This window comes from Vipera ursinii, assembly GCF_947247035.1.
Source record: "Vipera ursinii genome assembly, chromosome: 12".
NCBI classification, from domain to species: Eukaryota; Metazoa; Chordata; class Lepidosauria; order Squamata; family Viperidae; genus Vipera; species Vipera ursinii.
This window is the reverse complement of record NC_139525.1, coordinates 9458377-9482551: the sequence shown is the minus strand read 5'-3', so window position 1 is coordinate 9482551 and position 24175 is coordinate 9458377. Positions and strand designations below refer to the sequence as shown.

Below are 24175 nucleotides of genomic sequence, written 5' to 3'. Positions count from 1 at the left end.
TAAATAAATGCTGGCATCCACATAACGAGCATAATGCTGGCATCCAAGGCCAGTCTTAAATGTTGATGCCTGTCTTATATTAGCTTCTCCTCTTTGCGGGCTCTGAGGAAGAACACAGTTTTTGCGTTCTCTAGATTGAGATAATATATATTTTAAAATCCCAGGTTGGTTTCGTAGGGCATAGTCTTCTAAAGCAAGAGTGGGAAACCAATCAGTTAGCTCCCAAGATTCCTAATTTTTTCCACAATGGTCCCTACCTGGTTGCATGTATTGGCTGGGCAAATTCTACGTGGAACAGTCAGTCTCAGAAGCAGTTATAACTATTAGTAGGTGCCACAAGCAAATCCATATACTTATTTCATCAGAAAAAGATAAAAAGCATAAAATTCAACAAAAATAGAAATCCTGTGTTCTTATGGGCCACCACATACATCACTGTACACGTTCCTATTAGTAAAAAAAAATGTAGTTCCTAGAACTGCCTATACTTGGAAGTGTTATTTTTGATCTTTAAATGCTGATAGCTTTTCAATAAGGCATGTGTGTGGTTGCTGTTTTTTTAGATTTCCCTTATGTCGAGAGTTTGAAAGAACAGCACTAAACTAATCGAAACAACAGCACTAATCACTAGAAACATTTGAACCCACTTCAGCCCTCCATCATCACCCTCAAAAAAACTTAAATGGCTCATGTCATCACATACCTTGACATCTCCATTCAGACGTTCACCCTGATGAGGATTGAGGCTTGTCAAAATCTCTTCTGAGAACTTCCTAAGATGTGCGTGGAACCTGCTGATCTTTAAAACTCTGTCAGCGAAGATAAAGAGATGGATGTGGTTGGCTGGGCTTACTGCCCATGAAAATTTACTCAGTTCTGTACCACTAGATGAAGCAGCTGAGAAGGAACACAGGGGAAATAGATTGCTTTCTTTTTAGAGAAAATAGGAAGAATAAAAGGCGGCGGTGAGGTGGGGGGAAGTTAAGGTTTTTGGTTTGGTAGTAGGAGGGTTTTGAATTTTTTAAGCCTTAAGTTCCTTGTACTTAGACAAGGACACAAAGTCAAAATAGCACCAGAAGTGAGAGCTAGCAATGAATAAAACTGGGGTATTCAAGTGTGACTTTATGCAGGACAGTGTTGTTCAAAGGAGGAGACCATCAAGCAAGGAATAACATTAAAGGAGGATATGGCTGAAGGATATGGCCTCCCTTTTACTACTAGGAGGACCCTGAATAGATTAAGAGTTGGAGTGTGTAAGTGTAAAACCAGTATGCTCAAGTGGAGGCTCTTAGCGGATAACAATACGTTGTGTGAATGTGGAGAGATGCAGAGCCCAGCCCATCTGCTGGTATGTTAACTACTACCAGAAACATGTACCCATAATGGCTTATTTTTGGCCAACAACAAAACCAAGAAGGTGGCTTCAATCTGGCAGTAGTCTAAAGTTTGAGCTAGACACGGAAGAAGAAGGGGTGTGCAGATCAGATGTGTGCTCTTTAACTAGTTATTACGAACTGTCTGACTGTGAGAAAGAACAGTTATTGTATGATTGTGGGTTAGGAGAAAGCATGTGATAAGAATGAACGGACGTGCACCACAATATGGAATGCTATGCATTAATATAGTATTAAAGGCTGGGCTTCTGAATGCAGCAAAAGTGGAATATAAAGTGGAAATAAAATATGTGAGCATAATGGTTGGCAGATAGTTCAAAATTGTCCTAAAAATGAATGGAAGGATACGGTGTGTCCATTGATGGTTTAACATATTTATGGATAAACATTACGAGAAATGTCTATGGAGATTCTCAGTCATCCAGGTCATAGTTTTCACGAGGCAACTGGACTTTCTTGTTTTTCCTTGGAAGATGTTTCGTTTCTCATCCAAGAAGCTTCTTCAGAGCTGAAGAAGCTTCTTGGATGAAAAGTGAAATGTCTTCAAAGGAAAAACAAGAAAGTCCAGTTGCCTCGTGAAAAAGCATCTTTGGGTTAATTGCAAGAAATGCTTGTGGTGTGTTGTTTGGGTGTATAAATGTGTGCATACTTTTATACAGATGTGTGTGTACTTTTGGACAGACTATGCCATGTTAGTGGCTGAGAATTTAAATAATTTGCAGTGATGGTTTACATGATGCAATGAGTGGTATGGACCTGAAAAAGTTATGTACCAAAGACAGAGACAGTTTGGTTGGAGTAGAAAAATGGATAGACATAAATACTGTAAAATCAAAGGTTTTTTTTCATAACTGAGCAGACTTTTGGACGAAAAAGCCCACCCTACTGCAAGTAGAATAATTTGTGTATCTTCTTAAAATGTTTATTGAAAGCTGGGAGAAGGAATGGATGGATGGAAAAAATTCCCTCTCTGTTTTATATAAACTGATTTCCTGGGATAGATTTACATACATTTTATTATTAAAATATGAATTGGTATTTCAGTGAGTCATGTAAACCAGCCCAACTTTGCTAGTCACTGCCAGAGAACTTGGAAGCCATAGGCTTTCAGACCTTCCTTTACCAAGCAAGCAACTTGGTACCGGTAATATTTTGGGGCTGCTAGTCTTGAGAACAAGTTGAACCTTGCAACACAATGCGTCACAAACCATTTGGAGGCATCTAACATCCTTTATTATGGACCTGGTGAAGACTGGAACATGGAATTTTCCTGAAATTTTGTCTAGACTAGAGTATAAACAAAAGTGATAGTAAAAAACTGACATTCCTACATGAAAGAGGAAGTCATATAAAAGAGATAGGGAAGCTTCAAATATTTCTATTACAGAAGAGATGTTCAATTTCAGTTCCTTTTTTCTTCTGCTCAGATCATATCTTTGGGCAGACTGGTGAAACAACAGCCATGCCATAAATAGGTTTTTTGAGTGTCCCAGATGTTGCTTAGTATCACATTCTGTCTAGAGCTAAACACAACACAGTGATTAATTATGTAGGCTCTTGGTCAACATTTCTTAGATTTAAATGTCTTCTTGGCTATCACAACGAACTATGTGGGTCAACCTGTTGCCTGTTATGGACAGTCTGTAAGAGGCAGAAGGAAGGACCCATTCATGGCTGCAGTCTATTAAAGTTGGGCGGTAATATATTCAAATAAACAAAAATAATAATTAAAATAGAGACCATATTTTTTTCCAATGGATGGGAGGGCTGAAACGTCCCAGTGTGGATGCATATGGGAAAGGCAAGGTAATAAATCTTTTGGGGTGGAGGAATTGGATTTTCAGTTAGTATATTTTGAGCTGGAGAAATGGGAGATATATACACACACACACACACAGACAGGCTATCCTTTTGTGTGTGTGTGTTCATATATGTGAGAAAACTAAGCCATTGCTTTTCTGCAAGTCAGAGATGTGGTCAGAGAGCTGTGAAATAACAATGTAAAAAGAAATTTGAGGTGCTAGTTTAAAGAAATTAATGCTGGCCAATGGTCCATGTGACCATATGGGGCCCAAGTAGTTTGATGGGTGCATTCATAGAATGTGCTAACTCATGGCTTATGGAACTTTTCAAAATGCATTTTAGCCCTGTTTATTGCACAAAAGTGCGTATAGTCAAGGCTATGGTCTTCCCATTTGCAATGTATGGCTGTGAAAGTTGGCCCATAAGAAAGGCTGAGCGCCAAAGTATTGAGGCCTTTGGACTATGGTGCTGGAGAAGACTCCTGTGAGTCTCTTGGACTGCAAGGCGATCAAACCGGTCAGTCCTAGAGGAGATCAACCCTGACTGCTCTTTGGAAGGCCAGATCCTGAAGCTAAAACTCAAATACTTTGGCCACCTAATGAGAAGGAAGGACTCAATGGAGAAGAGCCTAATGCTGGGAAAGATTGAGGGCAATAGAAGAACGGGATGACAGACAATGAGGTGGCTGGATGGAGTCACTGAAGCGGTAGGCGTGAGCTTAAATGGACTCCAGAAGATGGTAGAGGACAGGAAGGCCTGGAGGAACGTTGTCTATGGGGTCGCGATGGGTCAGACAAGACTTCGCAACTAACAACAAAATTGCATAGGAAGAGCCATAAAACTAAGGACTGCTTTGTATATCTGCCCCAAAACATTTTAAAATATTGGAATAACAAGCATGTAACTTCCTATCCCTTCTCAGCCTAGAAAGAGGATATTCAATGCACTGGACGATTCCCACAATTCAGGACACTGGGCTCATACAAAATTGTGTCGTTCATCATGATGCAAAAACCTGGGTTTCGTTGGAACGACACAAATGACACAAATCTGTCTTACCAGCCATGTCATTAGGACAGGTCAAGGGAAATTATTTGAACAGGGACAACCCCATTATACACACCCCAACAAGGAATGTTTTATTAAACCAGAGTTAGGCTTCAGCAGGGACCAGGCACCTTATGCCACCGTTTGCAAAAACATGGTTTTCATTGCAAAGCATGTGGTTTGAACCCAAGCCAAATGGGGTTTACTTAACAAACCAGGGTTCGTGCGTGAATTATGCAGCCACTTGGCATTAAGGAGAAGCTTCCTAACAGTGAGGACAATCAACCAGTGGAGCGGCTGGTCTTCAGAGGTTGTGGAGGCTCCATCACTGGAAGCTTTTAAGAAGGGATTGGACAGCCACTTGTCTGAAACGGTACAGGATCTCCTGTTTGAGCAGGGGCTAGACTAGATGTCCTCCATGGTCCCTTCCAGCCCTCTTCTGATTGGTTGATTGAATTAATTTATGCCTCAACTCGCTGGACTAGATGTCCTCCAGGGTTCCTTCCAGCCCTCTTCTGATTGGTTGATTGAATTAATTTATGCCTCAACTCGCTGGACTAGATGTCCTCCAGGGTCCCTTCCAGCTCTCTTCTGATTGGTTGATCGAATTAATTTATGCCTCAACTCGCTGGACTAGATGTCCTCCAGGGTCCCTTCCAGCTCTCTTCTGATTGGTCGATCGAATTAATTTATGCCTCAACTCGCTGGACTAGATGTCCTCCAGGGTCCCTTCCAGCCATATTCTGATTGGTTGATCGAATTAATTTATGCCTCAACTCGCCCAGAAGTTCTGCAGCCACGCCCCCTGAGCCAATAGAGCCGTTCCTAACCCCCCCCCATTTAGATCAGCCAATCAGCTGCTCGTGCAGGCCATATTTTTTTTTCTTTTCCCCCGCCCTCTTCTCCTTTCTCCCCACATCCGGGCCGTTTCCCCAGCAACGCGGAGGCGTCACTTCCGGCGCAGTCCTCCGAGAGGGAAGGCGCCATGCTCTCGGGGCCGGGCAGCGGGGCCGGCTCGTCTTCGGGCTTCGGCTCGGGCGAGGCGGCTTCGGGCGGCGGCGGCGACTTCCTGACGCGCTACCGGCTGGTGTCGTCCAAGCTGCGCAAGCGCTTCCTGCGCAAGCCGAACGTGTCGGAGGCGTCGGAGCAGTTCGCGGCGCTGGCGCGGGAGCTGCGCGCCCAGGAGAGCCTGCCCTACGCGGCCTGGTGCCAGCTGGCGGTGGCGCGCTGCGCCCAGAGCCTGGGCCACCCGGCGGGCGAGGCGGCGGCGCTGGCCGAGGCGGCGCGGCTCTGGCTGCGCCACGAGCGCGAGCTGCGCCTGCGGCAGGGCGCCGGGCTGGGCCTCTGCGAGCACCTGCCGGCCGCCCACGGCTGCGTGGCCTTCGCCGCCCGCCTCCACGTCGAGCTGGGCCAGCCGGCGCTGGCGGCCGGCTTGTGGCTGGAGCTGGGCAACGAGCTGCGCTCCGCCGGCGAGCCGGGCCAAGCCGTGCCGGCCTTCCTGCGCGCCGCCGACCTGCTGGCCGCCGCCCACCTGCCCCTGGAGGCGCTGCACGGCCTGCGCGACGTGGCCTCCTGCCTGCTGCTCGGCCGCGACTACGACGGCGCCCTGGCGGTGCTCACGCAGGCCCAGCAGCTGGCCCAGGCAGGAGGAGGCGGCGGAGCCGGGTCCAACGCTTCTTCCGCCTCGCTGCCCGGCGCTTTCCTGGACCAGCTGCTCGCCTGCGAGGTCACCCGCGTGCTGCTCCTGCTCCTGCTGCAACCGCCGCCGTCCAAGCTGCTGCCCGAACACGCTCAGACCCTGGAGAAGTACTCTTGGGAGGCCCTGGATGCCTCCTCGGGCTACGTTCCGCCCGAGCTTTTCCTGCTGCTCCAGTCGGCCGTGATGGCCTGCCAGGAGAAGGACTTGGACTCGCTGAAAGTTTTGCAGAAGGAGCTGTGGCCGCTGCTCACGGCGGAGCAGAACAACCTGCTGCACTTGGTGGTGCAGGAGATGATCAGCCCCTCCGGTCAAGGATTCTGACTGTCGGGGCTCCTGCGGGGCAGGTTTTTCTGAATGCTCCGTCCAGGGGTCGGTCTTGTGGGAAGAGTGGAAGAACTTGGGCAAAAGGTCACGCCAGAGGTCTGCGTAGTCGGCGGGAAGGAGGTGAAGCTTACAATGGTGTTCACAGGATGAAGTGAGGACACTTATGGACCCAGTATGTTGGATTACCTACACATTCTTTGCTGTGCCAGAAGGAGTTTTGTTCCAACGTTCCTGGTTCTTTCTACCTTGTTGCTTGGACTTAAATTATGAGCTTGGGAGAACTGCACATGTTGTTTGCTGTTGGCCCCTGTTTTATTTTGCGGCTTCTTAGAATTCTTCCTTCATCCACAGGCCCCGAGTGATAGGACATTTGCAATGTTGGCTTGAGAACTGATCAGAACGTTTCTCTTGTTTTCATTGAGATGATGGAAAGCTTTATACCCTTTTGATATATTGTCTTCTACTCAGCGCTGTGCTTCTGATGGAAGCTACATTAAAATCCAACATGGATGACCTGAACAACAATTGGGGAGAGTTGAAGGAGTTTCAAAATATTTCTGTATTTGAACCCACAACTAAGCTGTGTTCTCAGGGTTCTGTACTGGATTCATTTCTGCCTTGAAATAATCTGAATGTTTACCTTGCCTGAGTCTTAGCTTGTGTAATTTAATTTGGAACTGACATGAGTTTTTTTTTAAAATAAATTGGGTTTCTTAATAAGGATGTGGGAAAGTCTGATTTTTTTAAAGTAACCTTTTCCCTGAAGGTATATTCAATTTTAAATATGTACTGTTAATTTTGAACAAGTGCCCCTTTATGTTATTAGAGTAAAAAGAGACATGTTGCTGCAGCATTAAAAACCTTGCCAGATGTATTTTTGCAATTATTTCCCATCATAATTAAAGCATTCAGTAACTGCATTCAAACGAACATGCAACAGCGTGTTGCTAGCGTATGTGCTTGTTTGATTTGGGCTTAATCTATGTGACATGCAATTGTGACCTGTTCAACAAACCACAAATTAGGTAAAATGCTGGCATACTGTATTTTAATGTATCAATTTGACCTCATGTCTGTTGCAGGAGGAACATTGAAGTCACCAAGCGCTTGGCTTGGTATTGGAGATTTTTAATAATTAACTATCCTTACAGAGGAATGCAAAGTGGTCTTCTAATAATTAATGGGCATGTCTTACAATGTTTTGAAAGAAGACAGCGCAAAGGTCAGCTTGGTCCCCTGCCACTGAAAACATCTCAGTCCTACTTGCTTTCACTTTGTGAGCTAAAACTCATTGCAGGACAAAGAGGGTTTTCCCAACCGATGTCAGTCTGCAGGGTGCTGCCTCCTGTACCATCTAGTCTTAAGTACCAGTATAACATATTCTCAAGGGAAGCTGATTCACCCTCAGTAGCCTCCCTTGCAAGGCACACATTTGCTGCCTATATAGGCCAAGGAATGGTGGACTGTCTCATGCCTACAAAACAAAATCACTTCATTCCTGGGGCTCTCAAAGTTCCCTCATAAGCAATGAAGAAAGCAAAACTGCCCCCCCCCCAACCTGCTGCTTTGTTGCTTCTGTTTCAATTAGATTTAACAGGGAGGGGGCGAGCCGGAGTTAGAGACCATCTGTCAGGTTGCAAATAAGGTCAGTCCAGTAAGGTATTTCTCAAATTTGAAAACATTCAGACGTGTGGATTTCAATTGGCAGAATTCCCCAGTTAGCATTCTTTGGTTTGCAACATTTGTATGCTGGTGGGTTTCCTACTTGGGTGAGGGGTTGGACTAGAGATGACCTACAAGATCCTATTCTATTCTATTCTATTCTATTCTATTCTATTCTATTCTATTCTATTCTATTCTATTCTATTCTATTCTATTCCTTATAACTTATCCCTTATCCCTTATTCTCTGTTCTGTTTATTCTATTATTCTATTCTATTCTATTCTATTCTATTCTATTCTAGTCTATTCTATTCTATTCTAGTCTATTCTTTCAACTTGACCCGCAAACGAGCAGTGTGGGTCAGTCTACTCTTCGTCAGTCTATATGCGTTGTTATTTCCCCGCCCCCCCCACTTACTGGCCGTTGAAAGGTATGCTCAATGATGCTTCGAGCTCCGCCCCTGCGGCGCGCTGCTTGCCGGGATTGGAGACGGAAGTGGGCGGAGAGTGCGCTTCCGGTCCCAGCGAGGTGGCGGGATAGCGCAGGAGCGCGCGTGAGTCCGAAGCAGCGCGTGGCGCAGGCAAAATGGCGGACGGGACAGGTGGGTGAGAGAAGCGCGTCCCGGGTCGGCTTTGCACCCTCCGAGTCTGGGGCTGCGAGGAGGGGAGAGGCATACCGGGGCTCACACGCTGCTGACGATGCGGCGTCCCTTTTCTCCTAGATCCGACGACGAGCCTGTTTCTGAAAGGCCCGTGAAGGGGAAGCACGTGCTTCTCGGGTGCACGGGGAAAGGCACTCTGGGCATGCACAGAAGTCCTGAAGGGCAGGGGTTGCGGGGGGAGGGTGCACTGCTGGGATACCGGGGCTCCGGAGCGGGAGCAGGAAGGGTTGCAGATGGTTGCAGAAACTTCGCAACCGGGCTTTGGAGAATTGGGGTCCTCAAGGGGGTGGTGGTGTCTCCTGTTCTTCGGGGTGGGAGCCCGAATTTCCCCTTGCAGGGCCCCGGGGCTGCCCTGGCACCAACGTTTCCAAAGGGAATTTAATGCTGGGTCGTATCATCATCATTTTATTTTATTCTGTTTTAATAAGAATATTATTCTATTATTTTAGTTCTATTTCCAATTATTTTCTTTTATTCTATCCACCCGTATCTATCCGTCTGTTTGTCTATTTCGTGGCAGCAAACATTTCTAACGCACTGGCCTGTTTTTCCCAACAACAGCCCTGTGAGGTGGGCTGGGCTGAAAGAGAGTGACTGGCCTAAAGTCACCCACCCTAATGCATGTGTGTTTGGATGAATGCTTTGCAAATGCTTCCCTGCTTGTAGTACTCATTATACCCTGCTTTTGAACACGTTTAATATTAAGTTGCATGGTTGTGTCTAATGTGAGTTGCTTGCTGTGTGTTGTAATCTTGTTGGTGTTGTCCCAAAGAATTAGAGGCTGATGGAAGGGGGGGGGGGAAACGGAGACACGTGTTTGGTCCTGGTAGGCCATTTTGGAAGATAAGGCGGTGTGGTGGGCAGCCTTCTTTACATTGCAATCCACCAAGTTGTGTTGATGCTGAACATTTCACTGAAAATATACTTATCCTGTCCTTATATATTTATAAAGAGCGTAAAATGAAGAACCTTCTCTAAAGTATATATGTTTCCAAAGTTTGAACCCTAAACATCTAGTTACAAGAACGGTTGGAAGTTCTTGTTAAAATGGAAAGGCGTGTTGGATATGTTTGCCGCTTTAAGATATGTATAAAAATAATAAAGTTTGCACACAAAAAGTATCAATATTTCTTCTTTTTGTACCAGCCTCATTCATTCAGCTTTTGTCTGCTCTATTAAAATAATCTGTGTAAACACCATCAGCATTAATCAAACTACTAAAGCTTAGTTTTGGTAGACTAATAATCAACAGCATTGCCAGATTTGTTTGTGTCTTTTAAGTTGGCAACATGTGCTAACTTTTCTTTTTTTGCTTATATCACTGTAGATTCAGTTTCTAAGAAACACAAGAAGAAAAAGAAGTCTTTGGCAGATGAAGACGTTGCAGTGAGTTGGCCAATGATTATAGTTTGTCAATTTATATAGCAAGCTGTTTTAATCCTCAGTTATAACCATGAGTGTTCCCAATTAAAAGTACAGCTTAACTTGCATTTAGTGGATTATTGCTGCTTTATCAACCTCACAACACAAAGGTCAGCGCTTCTATAATATCATTATCCACAGGTCCCATTTTGGGTTTTCTCATTTTCTCACGTGTTCATAATGTGTATATGAGAATGTATCCTGAGAAATACCCTGTATCCTGTTGCTACAAGTAGCCCTCAACTATTGAGCCCAACATTTCTGTCACTAGGCAAGGAGGTTGGTAGGTGACCTTTGCCCAATTCTACAACCTTTTTTTGCCACAGTGGTTGAATGAAACACTGAGGTCGTTAAGTGAATCATACGGTCATTAAGCGAATCTTGCTTCCGCCATTGACTTTGCTTGTTAGAGGCCACCTGGCAAGGTCACAAATGGTAATTCCAGGATTGCAGGGTAGTGCAACTATCATAACTACAGGCCAATTGCCAAGTCCCCAAATTTTGATCACGTGACTCCAGGGATGCTGCAACAGTGTGAAAAACAGTCATAAGTCACTTTTTTAGTGCCATTGTAACTACAAACGGTCATCAAACAAATGGCTATAAGTCAAGGACTTGTACTAAGTTCTGTTCTGCTAGGCAATAGCTTATTTTTAAAAGTGCTCTCTGAAGCACAGTGAAAGAAGTTTGATGATCTGAGTGTTTTGTTGTTAGTTGTGAAGTCGTGTCCGACCCATCACGACCCCATGGACAACGTTCCTCCAGGCCTTCCTGTCCTCTACCATCTTCTGGAGTCCCTTTGAGCTCACGCCTACTGCTTCAGTGACTCCATCCAGCCACCTCATTCTCTGTCGTCCCCTTCTTCTCTTGCCCTCAATCTTTCCCAGCATTAGGCTCTTCTCCAGTGAGTCCTTCCTTCTCATTAGGTCTGAGTGTTAGCTAATGTTTTTTTCCGTTTCTAGTTTAAGCAAAAGGAAAGTCTTCCTAGAATCAAAGTCAATTCCTGACTCCCTTGATAAGTCTTTGTGGTTTTCTTGGCAACTGTTTAGAAATGGCTTGCCGTTACCTTTTTCTGGGATGGTTTTTGATTTCCTGCTTTAGCCTGCAGGCATGGAATTCCAGCTGTGGTTCCTGCATAGCTCTTTAGCCCCACAAGATGGTGCTATCGTCTTCGGAATTTAGAATGTGCCACAGCTTCCACATTTCCTTATTGAAAGCTGTTCTCTTAAGTCATTAATGAATAATGTGGTACTGGCACGTGGTGTTTCATCTCTTTTGGAGAGAGGCATTTTGTCTTAAAGCCAATCTTAGCTTCAAGAGAAGTTCCCACGTTCTTGTTCACAATCCCAGTTATTCATATACTAATTCAATTGTTTTTAGGATATACAACACACAGAAGAATTCCTTATCAAGCCTGAATCAAGAGTGCCACAGCTGGATACATCACAATGGCCTTTGCTTCTCAAAGTAAGATAGTTTTACCAATGAAATAGGTCGATTTAATGCCAGTATTTTTATGTAAATATGAGATACTTTACAATAAAAAAAACAATCTCTCCTACTAAAGAGAGTAAATTTCAGGTATTGCTGTCTTTATGGAGCTGATGGTGCATGTTATGCTGCAAGGGAGTTTATGTAAAGGGGAGATAGCTTCAAGGCAATTTGCTGAGGCTTTTCACCAAGTGAGATCAGATGTATAACATCCATTAAACAATTTTGGTTGTAAACTATAAACTGAATATAATTTTGCTTTGCTTTGGGGTTTTGTAGAATTTTGACAAGCTAAATGTGAGGACTGCACACTACACCCCTCTTCCTTCTGGCTGCAACCCCTTAAAAAGAGAAATTTCTGAGTATGTAAGGTAAGATTATGGTACACAGTGTAAGTCCATCACCCACAAAGTTGCTTCTACAACTTTTTCAATGGAATTTCCGAATCACGAAGGGTTATTCTTGAGTTTTCAGTGCACTGATTTATAAGTGTCTCTCTTTAACAATTATCCAGTACTGGCATTTTTTTAAAATAACACTTGGCTGTTTAGCAGAGGGTAACCCATCCACTGTTGTGGCACATAATGTGTAGTAAATCATCTAGAGAATGTTGTTGTTAGCTGCGAAGTTGTGTCCGACCCATTGCGACCCCATGGACAAGGTTCCTCTAGGAACGTTTACTAGTTGCCAAATCAAAGACAAAAAGGGAACCTGGTTGAATATTTTAAAGATAAATGTTCATTGTGGCTTAAAGTTAAATGTTCATCGTGGCTTAAAATCTCTCTCGGGGAGGTGGGGACGCCTTCAAATCAAACTTGGCTCCTGGCCTAGATGACTCCCTGCAGTTTTCTTGGCAAGATTCCAGAAACGGTTTGCCATTGCCTCATTCCTAGAGCTGGGAGACTGGGATTGGCCCAAGGTCACCCATCTGGCTTCTTGCCTCAGGTGACACTAGAAGCCATAGTCTCCCAGTTGCTAGCCTTTGAACACGTCGCTAAGTTGATTTTTTTTTTCCACCTTAAAGCTTCTCAGTTAAGTCATTTCCGTCAATCTGATTTTTGTCCTAGGACGGGCTTCATCAATCTGGATAAGCCTTCCAACCCATCTTCCCATGAGGTTGTGGCCTGGATCCGCCGCATTCTCCGTGTCGAGAAGACAGGGCACAGCGGGACCTTGGACCCCAAGGTTACTGGGTGCCTGATTGTGTGCATTGAGCGAGCAACACGTTTGGTCAAGTCTCAGCAAAGTGCAGGTAGGTGTTTTGTCTCTAATAGGAAAGAAAAAGTGCGCTGCTGCATACTAAAATGCCTTCTGCCTCACGGTGGAACAATAAAATTCAAGTGGCCGCTCCTCACTACTCTTCTGTCATCTTCCAGGCAAAGAGTATGTGGGAATCGTTCGGCTGCACAATGCAATTGAGAGTGAAATCCAACTTTCGAGGGTAAGTTTTGGCCAGTCTGGAAATGATAACTTTCCCTTTTACGTCTAGCTGTGAACGGAAGCGTTAGTTGCACCAGCAAACCGCGTTTTGAACTTAGAACGGTTGGTGACTGTAGAACTGAAAGGTTAGAACAGTGCTGAGAATGTGGCTCTATTTTTTTTTTTTTTTTTTGATGGGTGTTTCAACATCCGCCGGGTTAAATAACCAGCCCGGCCATAATTGGATCTTCCTCGTTTTGATGTTTCCCTTGAATCGGTTGAGGGGGGTGTAACTGAAATTCCTCCCGTCTTTGCTTCTGAGCTGCTTGACATCATAATATTTCATTTTTCTTTCTTTCTGTAGGCAATAGAAACTCTGACAGGTGCCCTCTTTCAGAGGCCCCCCCTCATTGCTGCAGTGAAGAGGCAGCTAAGAGTTCGAACCATTTACGAAAGCAAACTGGTCGAATACGATCCGGAAAAAAGATTGGGTAACGGCACCTTTTTATTCCCAGACAGGGAGGGGGGAGGGTTGGCCCTTTTGGGATTGGGCTAAAAATAGAAGTCACACTCCTATCCCTCCTGCAGCTTCTCTTTCCTTTCAGCTCAGCCTTCGAAATCTCCTTTTTCAGTAGCTTTGCTGTCGTCCCTCCCGCCGTTTGCATGTTCTGAGCCAAATGATGTGTAGAAAGTGACGACATAGCCCATCGGGCAGAGATGACGTTTCATCTATCACCCAATCCTGATGGCTTGGACCGGGAAAGAGTCACTGCTCAGATCCTTACCGACAACGTGCTTGCCTTCTCTTTGGCATCAGGTTTTCTTCTTTCTCCCTTTCCAGGTATCTTCTGGGTGAGCTGCGAAGCCGGAACCTACATCCGAACGCTTTGCGTGCATCTGGGCTTGTTGCTGGGCGTCGGCGGTCAAATGCAGGAGCTCCGGCGGGTGCGGTCTGGGGTCATGGGAGAGAAGGTAGGTCAAAGGGAGGTGGACCTTCCAAGCATATGTGGCTTTAGCGACCCAAAGGGTTGAGTTCAGTTCAGGGTCCTCTTCCCTGTTCTGGTAATTAAGCTTTGGGACAGTAAATAGTTGGGAGACGTTGGGGTAGGAAGCTTCGTTTTTCTGCCAGGCGCCTCTCCCAGCCCACAATATTAGGGATCATCCAAGTGAGATGAACGATGTGGTGTCCCAGACTGTAAATGCTTCGACGTTACCCGTGAAGGAGCCCAACCGCCCATAGGTTAATTCTACAGATGACTCATTCTCAGTCGCTATGGGGGAAAACAAAAGTTTACTCTCGTTTTGGGAGGGTGCACAGGTAACAAGGGAGGCAGTTTGACCTAGTAGTTAGGACACCAGACTAGGAAGCAGGAGACTGTTGAGTTCTAGTCCTATCTTAGCCGTGAAAAGCTGGCTGGGTGACCTTGGGCAAGTCACGGTCTCTCAGCCCAACTCATCCTATAGCAGCGATGGCGAACCTTTTACAGACCAAGTGCCCCCAAACTGCAGCCCATAACCCACTTATGTATCGTTGGGTGCCGGGGGCGTGGCCCATTGGGTGGGCGTGGCCCATTGGGTGGGCGTGGCTGCGGTGGTAACGGCAGACTGGGTGGGACTAAAAAGTTCAATCAATTCCAAATTTGCGAGATCTTTTTTTTCCCTGCAAGAAGTTGAGATTGATTGATTGAACCTTCCTCCCCCCCCCCCCCACAGCGGCGGAGGCCTAAAGTGAAAAAGTTTTATAAAACCCAGCTGAAGGCCTAGGACTGGGGCAAAGGCCTGGGTGCCCACAGAGAGGGCTCTGCGTGCCACTTTTGGCACCTGTGCCATAGGTTCGCCACCACGGTCCTATAGGGTTGTTTGGGGGAAATAAGAGAAGGAGGAGGTTGCGTTCGGTATGTTCACCGCCCTGAGTTACTTGTAAAAACAATAAAGCGGAAATTAAATGAACAAAACTGCCAGCTTCTGTGGAGTGATGATACCTAGAAAGGATTTTTGCAGAGTTCTGGGGAGAAAAGTTTGTCCTGAAAAGCTGAGGAGTCTTTTGTCTTGACTATTGAAAGAGGAGGTATAAATTTTGTTACCTAGAGCTGTAGTGGCTCCTAAGGGGCACAAAGAATTGTCAGTTGCTGGGTTTGCACCAATGCTCAGATAAGTCCCTTAGTTCCCCCATGTGACTGAATGAGGCGATAGAAATAATTGTTCTTCCCCGATGCTTTTAATGCAGCTCTGGCTTGCCTTTGGGAGTGCCTGTACTGCAAGGACTTAAAATGCAGAAAAGTGTGACAATTGGTCAGAACAGATTCAGGATCCAGCTTGGGGGGGGGAGACAAAATCTTGATTGCTGACTGAAAACCCCTTATGGGCTTTTTTGCACAAAACAAAACAAAAAGACACTTAGGACAAAACAAAAAAACGCTTAGGATTTACGGTTTTGATAATTAGATAGGATAGCTGACAAGAAAGTCACAATATGACTTTAGAGAAAGAAGTAAATGTAATTATAACTGCTGCAAGCAACATTGGAAGTCACTGCGTTTTTCCCCCCTCTATTTTTCTCCTACTTTTTCAACTTTCTGATTTTTTTTCTCTCTCCCTTAGTTATTTTAGTTTGTATCAGTTTTTTTTTACCTTTGTTTTTAAAACTTTCAATAATATGCGTGCATGTTAGTGTTACGTACCTCTGTCTGGAAAGGTTCCGACTTTAAAGAGAGATCTGCTTCTAGGACCACATGGTGACCATGCACGATGTGCTGGATGCTCAGTGGCAGTATGACCACAATAAGGACGAGAGTTACCTCCGGAGGGTAATCTTCCCCTTGGAGAAGTTGTTGGTTTCACACAAGAGGCTTGTTATGAAAGATAGCGCGGTAAGTGCTCTCTGTTTACACCAGGGGTGTCAAACTCAATTTCATTGAGGGCCGCATCAGCATTGCGGTTGACCTCAGGGGGCCGGGTGGGTGTGGCCAGGGTGGGCGTGGCCTACTGGGTGGGCGTGGCTAGAGTGCATGTGGCCTACTGGGTGGGCGTGGCCAGCTCTACATCGTTGGCATCAAGGGTGCCTATGGGAGCCTGGGCAGGAGTGGGACAGATCTGAGGGTCTCTGGCAGGAGGAGGGTCTCTGGGCCAGGGCCAAGGCAGTGGGGGCCGTTCCCTCACTGTTTCCAGGATGGCTTCGCGGGCCGCATGATACCACTTCGCGGGCCGGATCCGGCCCCCAGGCCTTGTGTTTGACAGGTCTGGTTTACACTGATGGCGTTGCTCTAGAACTGTAGTCACTCTGGCCGAGGCTGGTCTTTCTTGCTCAGGGGGTTGCTTTAAAAAAAATCAGCAAGAGGAGGCAGTTGATTGTAGGCTGCTGTAACCTTGTACACGAAACAGCACGATGTAAATCCGGTGGATAAATAATTAATTTGTGCCTGGGATTGCTTCTGGGCCAGAGATGGAATCAGTATATTTTTTATTTTATTTTATTTTTTTATAGACGGGCTAGTTTATTTATTTATTTGATTTGTATACTGCCCTTCTCCCTAAGGACTCAGGGCGGTGAACAGTGACATAAATAACAGAATGCACAAATACAGATATTGAAAACAAATTAAACCCTAGTTTAGTTTCCCGAGTCGGGTCACTTAAAATCTGAAATAAGTTCAAACCTGTTTATGCGAATTATGCCATTTTAGGGAAGCTGAAAATTCTTCGTGCTGTGGCAGGCCTTTTCTTCAAAGGGGCCCTGTTCATTTTCTCGGAACGTAATACGGCAAAACCGTTCAGCGTTTCCAGGAACGAAAAGCACTGCCGAATTAATTTGAGGCAAGATTGAACGTCGTAGCTTTTGTCCGTTGCTACTTGCGCGCAAGGTTCACCGCTGTGAAAGGCAGCGGGGTTGTGTGTTTTGCACGAGTTTGGAAAGCCAAAGGAGCAGTTCCGGCTGAAATGTGGAATTCCCTACTGACTGAGCCATTGCTTTTTGTTCAGGTGAATGCAATTTGCTACGGTGCAAAGATCATGCTTCCTGGATTACTGCGGTATGACGACGGGATTGAAGTCAACCAGGAAATAGTGGTGATCACCACAAAAGGAGAGGCTATCTGCATAGGTAAGAATGGGGGGGGAGTTTGTTTTTTGCAGTTGCTCTTTTATATAAATATTTTATTGATTTTCTTTTTGCAACCAAGCACTCAGTAAACGACAGTTTTTTTGCAGTTGCTCTTCTGATGACGTTTTCCTATGAGTTTCTTTTTTTGCTACTAGAATAACATTATGGGCAGTATCCTACAAGACCTGTTAGCAGTGCAAATCACAGACCAATTACAGGGAGCTAGTGACAGATAATTGCTTTATTGTGGGGTTTAGATTGCTTTATTTCTTTTACGATATGTTACTTAGACTGTTCCCTGGTAGAAAAGTAATTTACATCTCTAAAAAGTATATTAACTTTAGAGAGTCAGTTTGGTTGGGTGGTTAAGGCATCAGGCTAGAAAATGGGCGAATAGGAGTTCTAGTCCTGCCTTAGGCACAAAGCCAGTTGGATGATCTTGGGCCAGCCACACACACACTGCCCTAGGAGGGAGGCAGTGGCAAACAACTTCGGAAAAACCACACCAAGAAAACTGCAGGGAATTGTCCTGGCAATCTCCAAGTATTGGGCATGATAGAATGGGGCGACAGGGGGAGGGGTGGAAATCTCGTGTTTGCCTGCTTTTGGATATAAAAGTGCAACCACAGAGATCAATTAAAATGATGCTACAAATTTTACTTTGCTAACCATTTGTTCTGGACAAAGGAAATGTGTTTCTGGTGCTGTGGCATGACGGGGAAATTACAGGACTTATGGATGGTGAAGAGATGCATTTCCTGTAGATCAGAAATGAGATTCTTTTTTTTTAATCCCATTTATATCCTGCCCTTCTCCGAAGACTAAGGGCGGCTTACAATCTACAGCACAAATCAATGTGTTTAGCAATAGCCTTCATTCTATGTATATGCCTGCTTATTAGGGCTTTCGCCCCCCCCCCCCCCCAGTGGCATTATTACAAAGTCAGCTTAATTGCCCCCAACAATCTGGGTCCTCATTTTACCTACCTCGGAAGGATGGAAGGCTGAGTCAACCTTGAGCCTGGTGGGACTCGAACCTGCACTAATGGCAGGCAGCTGGTGTTACTTAAGGAGGCATTAGCCCACTGCTCCACCAAGGCTCTTTCCTTCCCCCTCCCCCTCCCCTCTTGATTCTCACAAGACACATATCCCTACAACCGTGGCCCTACTTTGCGTGTCCTTGCTCATCTTTGAAACATGTCCTCGGCATCCACCTAAATTTGCTCTCAGGGCTGTATGTGAAATGATGATGACGTTTATCCATTCTCTGAGTGCAGCTCGCTCTGCCCTTCCTGTCGCGTTGAGGCTTCAGTTCTGCAGCCTCAACGTTCCGCGGCTTCTAAACATTGTCCAGACTTCCAGTGTTCTACTGAAAGTTGCGGGGATGTTTGGCTGGCTGCTGACTGGAACTGGGCAGAGGAAGCAGAGCCAGACCCCTTTCCTCTGGGGCCTGACTCGACAAAGAAGAATGAAGCTGTCTGATCACATTTTGCTCTGATACGCCTTTCTACAATGAGAAATCCTAAGTGCAGAAATGCAGAAAAAATAATAATAAATACTCCTGCACAGCTTGGGGATTTTTCTCGGCACAATCTCTTCCTTCGCACTTGTGTGCCTTGGTGTGTTTCCCCCGTGAAAATTCAGAAGGGAAAAAAAAATCCCTGCTTTCTAGAGACAGAATCATTTCAAGATAGGACACCAGGAAGAAAGGGTGTCATAAGACAACCTTAGGGAAAGAATTTTGGTATGTCTGCTCAGTGAGTTCAAGCAGAGAATTAAAACGGCTTGGGATTTGCCATGCCCAAATTGATGGCGTTTGCAGAGGTAACTCCCGAGGTTGTGTGAACAGAGTTTTGCTGAGGAATACTCAGCTTTTCTTCCTTCGTTTTCTTCCAGCTATTGCTTTGATGACAACGGCGGTGATCTCTACCTGTGATCATGGAGTTGTAGCAAAGATCAAGCGTGTGATCATGGAAAGAGACACCTATCCTCGCAAGTGGGGGCTTGGTCCGAAAGTAAGTTTTGGGGAGCCTTTGGCTACTTGCCTTGGAAGGATTCTGAAGACTGCGAGGTCCTTAGTGCTCTCTAAACCTGGTTGTTTTCTTGCTGAGTTAAATCATCCAGCCTCAGATGATGATGGTGTTTGTTACTTAGTCCGGTAATAAAATGTCTGCGAGAAAAGAGCTGAGCTCAGAGAGCACCAGGACCCCATAGTTCAACATGAGCCACAAATATCCTCTTTTATTGGATTCTAAAGACAAAACAGTTTTAGTCCTGTGTAGCAATGCTGTCTAACAGAGCCACAGAACTGTCCAGATATAAGGGACCCACTGGGTCATCCACTTTCCAGGTCTTTAGAGATGTACTTGAGGGTGCTGGCATCCTCAGGATTTGCTCTCTTTTTTCCCCCCCCCCGGACTTTTAACAGACATTTCCTTTTTTAAAAAAAAGTTTTGAATGCTCTTAAGCGTCACTCAGTTTGAGTAGCAAGCCCAGGCGCTAAATCTTTCTGGCGAGCCAAATGATGTTTAAAATAGCTTGATGAGCGCTCTGTGCAAAGATGACACCCATCTATCACCCAAGACTGATGGCTCTCCACTGTAGACCGGGCATGCCAGAGTGGGAGGTTTCAGCTCCCATATAAGCCACCCTGCCCGCTTTTTGACATCCCTTTTACCTGTAGGAGCTCACCGCCTTCAAACGGGGCAGCCAACGGGATGGCAGTTTGGTTTCTGTTTCAGAGCATGGGACATTATTGCACGGCGTTCCCAGACAAAGGCCATGCAGCATTTCACCAAGGTGCTCTCGTTTCTCCCCAGGCTTCTCAGAAGAAGATGATGATCAAGCAAGGATTATTGGACGCTCGCGGCAAGCCTAATGAGAAAACTCCACAAGCTTGGAAAAACGACTATGTGGATTATAATAGGTAACGACGGCCGTGCGTCGGTATTAAGACGCTGGTTTCTTTAGCCGATGAACTCAGTCGCAATGGGAAGGAGCTGCGGATGGACAGCATCCTCTTTGCGTTGGGTTAGCAGGCAGTTATCCCTTTTTGGCCTGCTCCATGGCTCTGGAGGGAGTCAGCCTGCTATATGAATCCAGGAAAGCTGTTCTCTGGCTCTCTGCCCGTGGGGGTCTGTGCCAGCCATTCCAGACATCGCTTTTTTTCCCTTCAGGAGGGTAAAAATGGGGCAGAGCAGGGAAGACGGGCCCTTCGTGTTGCTGAAAAGAAAAAGCAAATTAAAACGCCCGCTTCTTCACAGGGTTTCGGTAAAGAAGGAAGAGAAGACGGAGCCAGAAGAGGTTCAGGAGCCCCCAGAGAAGATGCCCAAGGTTGGTTGACTGCAAAGCTCCGTACAGCAAGCCCTCAACCTAGCAGCACGCCGGAGCCCGACATTTCTGTTAACCAAGCGAGACAGTTATTAAGTGAGAGGGGGTTGGGTTGGGGTTTTTTTGCCCCATTTTGTGACCTTTTCGTGCCATCGGTGTGAAGTGGATCGTTGCAGCAGTTCAGTTATTAACCTGGTTGCTAAGTGAAATCTGGCTTCCCCGTTGACTTTGTCCGTCAAAAGGTCGCCAAGGGGGGGATCTCCTCACACACACACACACACACACACACACACACACACACACGGGATGTTGCAACCGTCCATAAATAATGAGCCAGTTGCCAAGTGTCCTGCGTTTTGATCATGTGACCAAGGGGATGGTCCCAAGTCACTTTTTTCAGTCCCGTTGTAGCTTCGGACAGTCTTTAAATGAAAACATAAGTCGAGGACTATCTGTATCAGCATCTTGTCTTTTTGTGGACAGAGAGTAGCCCTTTTAGTTTTGTTACCAAGTTGAAAGCAAAGGCTTCTAAAAGAGCGATGAGTGCAGGGCCATTCCCATTCTGGCTTTCATACATTTCTGGTTATCTGTACAAATGCTGCTGCTGTCTTATCCCCCGTGTGATTTTGGCGATGGGGAGGGCAATCAACATAGCTGCCAACTGATCTCTTGATCTTCAAGTCTCCTCTGACTGTCTCGAATTTCTTGCTGGTGAATCGATGGCTCCCCGTTTTCTTCCCCAAGCCAGAGGAAGCCTAAAACAGTGCAATTTGCATCTCTGGCAAATTGTTTTTAAGCACGAAATGTCCTCGCTTCGAGCATTTGGTAATGCGCTGAGCTTTGAGCAGCTGTTCTTTTGAGCTTGAAACAAAAGACTCAAAACTGCTTTGCGTCCAGATCAGCTTGAAACCAAATGTTTTGCAAAGCTTCAGTTCCATTTTTTTTAAAAAAATAGAGAAGATTCCAGAATACATAGATCACAAACGCTTTCTGTTTCTAAAAGACCAAAAGGCAGCAACTTAGCTGCGAAATAGGCTGCCCTGCCCACAGAGCTTCTAATGTTCTTGTCTTCCCTTCTCAGAAAAAAAGGAAAATTGAGAGCGATGGTGATCAAGAGCCGGTAGCTCTCTCTGTCCCGTCCTCTCCAGAGGAGCAAGCAGAGACGAAGAAGAAGAAGAAGAAAAAGAAAGAAAAGAGGAAAATGGAGTCTGCAGAGAGCAGCGGAGAGCTAGTTGAAATGGTAGGCGCCTAGTAATCTGTCGCCATAATTTTGGCGATCTCTTGGGCCGCGCGGTTCAAAGAGCAGCATCCTGGTTTTCACGTAACGCAGGTGTGTTAATTTCCGTGTGCCTGTTGGTGAATATTTCAGCCGTTGAAAATGTAATAAGTCTGATCGCACGATACGTTTAATCGGGCCGAAGCAAATTAGAGGCAGTCCTCAAATTATGGCGGTAAGGCAGGTTGCCCAGCATAGTTGTAACTCTTGGTGGCTATAAATCAGGTCGCCTACATGACAGACCCCATTTTAGAACTTTTTTGTTTGTTTGTTTGCATTGGTGGTTTAGTGAACAAATAGATTGCTCTGGGCATGTTTTTTTTCCCAAAAACTGTAAAGGCTGGGTTTTGCCAAAATATTGTGAAATACAAACCTGCTGTAAATGCTGCCTGGTTGCTAAGGCGACCATGAAGAATTTTGAATCCAGGGTTCTGAGTATCGCCAAGGAGGTCTGTCGGAACTTCAAACAGTCACTAAATGAGCGGTCATAAATCAAAGACTACCTGTACAGCATTTTCATACCACCTTGGTAAATTCTTTGGTGGTTTAGTTAGCCTGATGTGCAAATGCCAGAAAGGTGGAAAAGAGAACGGTTCTATAACCTGCTTAAAACGGCTGCAAACGTTGTGGTGGGGTCTGACAGATTTTACCTGGGACGGGCCCATTGACACGAGTAAGCCATGCGTATCCAGAGCAGCATCGGATATATCCAGCAATAAAAGGGAGGCACAACAATTACACAATGTTGTTTTTTTTAAATTGCTGTGCCGGACTAAAAACCTTACATGGTACACCTTCAAATTCCTTTAGTTGGCATTCGTGGGAACTAAATCTTCTTGGGAACAACATTGGAATCTTTGGGTTTTTTTTGTTTTTTTTTTTTTTGAGCTCTTCTCTCCCCCCCCCCCCAGGTCAGTGATCTGAGCGTGAAAAAGAAGAAGAAGAAGAAGAAACGAGAAGAAGTGGAGGAGAGTTCGGAATAACTGTTCACTGCCATCCCGAGCCAGCAGACTGGACCAGCTTGGGAAGGAAAAAAACAAAAGGTCTTTGCAGACAAAAAAAAGAAAGAAAAAAGCAGACTGGAACAGCGTGAAGAGGCGTGTGCTGATTGCTGTGCAAATTATTTGTGGGGCGGCCAAATGTGGCACCCCGTCTCTGTCCTGTTCTAAGGATAGTTTCAGATAATTGAGGCAGCAGTTTCGTTTCCTGGTCCTCGGGACTTTCAGAGTGCTACCTGGGAGATGTGATACTCTGGTCTCCACACTGTTAGCAACCCTCTTCTTGTGCCTGTCAGCCAAAAAGAGCTGCTGAAGGTTGGTGAAGGTTAAGAGGAGAAAGCAGTTAAGCCTGAAATTGTCAGATGCTTCATTTTGCTTTTTCTGGGTTGTTTCCCCCCCCCACTTGCCTTGATTCCCTTAAGAACTAAGTCTAGACCAGGGGTAGGCAACCTTCGTGGACTTCAACTCCCAGAATTCCTGAGCCAGCATGGGGAAACTATAGCCCCTTCAGGACTCGTGGACTTCAACTCCCAGAATTCCTGAGCCAGCCATGCTGAGGGGAAAGGGAGAGGTTTCCAAGCTGAGCCGTGCTGGCTCAGGAATTCTGGGAGTCACAAAAGAGCCAAGGTTGCCTACCCCTGCCCTCTAGACCTTTCCCACTCGGGTCTAAAGCTTTTGTTATTCAAAGGGGATAACTTTGTGTCAACGAGAAAGGGGGGGCAGCAACCGTCTGGCTTATTTCGAGAACAGAATTTATTTTTCCTCCATGTTTCCTCCCTTCCCAAACAGTCCCCAGAAGAGGGTTGCAAATCAATCTCTGTGCTCGCCATTGCAGTAGAGAGACATCAACATATTCAGCAGGATGAGCTAGTTCGGTCTTATCCTGTTCTCCCTTTCTAGGCAGAATAATCAATTCTACTTTTTCTAATTAAAAGTTTACATATCTTGATTTCGAATCGGCTTTCTTTGGCTGGACTGCAATACTGCAAACAGTTGACCTCTTGACGTAAGAGAGGCCCAGGAGGGATTGGTACTAGTTTCCTGATTGCCGTTCTCAGAGTATAGTGTTAATTCTCAAAATTACAGAGCCTGGAATTTCCATCGTAAGTTGAAACACCCGCAACCTAATTTTACCATTATTATTTTTTTACATTGGTGGTTAAAGAAACGCCACAGTTGTTAAGCGAGTCAATATATTTCTGTGGGCTGTTTTTTTGGCAGAAAAGATCGGTTTTTAGCACGCGCGCAAAATGTGTCACGTAACTATGGAACGCTACAACTGGTTAGAAAGGTGAGCCGGTTGCTAAGCACCCAAAATGAAGTCATGTGGCTGCAAGAGGACTGTTGAAACGCCAGAAGCCAGGTCATCAGTACCTTTTTTTGGGGGGGGGGGAGGGGGGACAGAGATCTGTTGTAACTTCGAATTGTCGCCAAGCAACTGGTCATTAGGTAAGGGCTGCCTTTATTTCATCGGCAAGATTCATTGTATTCCTATCGCTGAGAAGAGAGTGGTAATATTGCCATAGTTTTCATGATGTAATGAATTCAGC

The 24175-nt window shown here is 45.6% G+C and overlaps 3 protein-coding genes across 10 annotated transcripts in view; all 3 read left to right on the top strand.

Annotated features, from left to right (window-relative positions):
• The window catches only part of TMLHE (trimethyllysine hydroxylase, epsilon), a 38535-nt gene extending 37340 nt beyond the window's left edge, over positions 1-1195 (top strand). For all 7 annotated transcript variants that reach the window (XM_083372049.1, XM_083372047.1, XM_083372048.1 and 4 more), the window contains one exon: positions 564-1195. The gene's annotated coding sequence lies outside the window, so the exon portion shown is untranslated. The remainder of the gene's footprint in view (positions 1-563) is intronic.
• A 3946-nt stretch (positions 1196-5141) lies between these two features.
• LOC310645784 (40-kDa huntingtin-associated protein-like) lies at positions 5142-6960 on the top strand. The gene has a single exon (XM_083371780.1). It carries the CDS (start codon positions 5230-5232, stop codon positions 6262-6264), a length of 1035 nt encoding a protein of 344 aa, XP_083227906.1. The 5' UTR covers positions 5142-5229; the 3' UTR covers positions 6265-6960.
• A 1472-nt stretch (positions 6961-8432) lies between these two features.
• On the top strand, positions 8433-23574 carry DKC1 (dyskerin pseudouridine synthase 1). 2 transcript variants are annotated; one of them, XM_083372040.1, is made up of 15 exons: positions 8441-8531; positions 9919-9977; positions 11394-11480; positions 11784-11875; positions 12572-12756; positions 12881-12945; positions 13288-13414; positions 13765-13895; positions 15650-15793; positions 16902-17022; positions 18918-19036; positions 19841-19947; positions 20285-20354; positions 21433-21591; positions 22539-23574. In XM_083372040.1, the coding sequence occupies exons 1-15, from the start codon at positions 8516-8518 to the stop codon at positions 22608-22610; spliced, it is 1554 nt and encodes a 517-aa protein (XP_083228166.1). In that variant the 5' UTR covers positions 8441-8515; the 3' UTR covers positions 22611-23574. The 2 variants fall into 2 exon arrangements, 1 of the variants encoding a protein (XP_083228166.1); XR_014493623.1 differs by lacking the exon at positions 22539-23574 and having other exon boundaries at positions 8433-8531; positions 20285-20447; positions 21433-21536.
• The last annotated feature ends 601 nt before the right edge of the window (positions 23575-24175 follow it).

Excerpts from the sequence above, each read along its gene's own strand:
- DKC1 (XM_083372040.1), top strand. Across the intron at positions 12,757-12,880 it reads CAAGTCTCAGCAAAGTGCAG|GCAAAGAGTATGTGGGAATC; the intron begins GTAGGTGTTTTG and ends GTCATCTTCCAG. Across the intron at positions 21,592-22,538 it reads GCGGAGAGCTAGTTGAAATG|GTCAGTGATCTGAGCGTGAA; the intron begins GTAGGCGCCTAG and ends CCCCCCCCCCAG.
- LOC310645784 (XM_083371780.1), top strand. The coding sequence starts at position 5,230 with ATGCTCTCGGGGCCGGGCAGCGGGGCCGGCTCGTCTTCGGGCTTCGGC.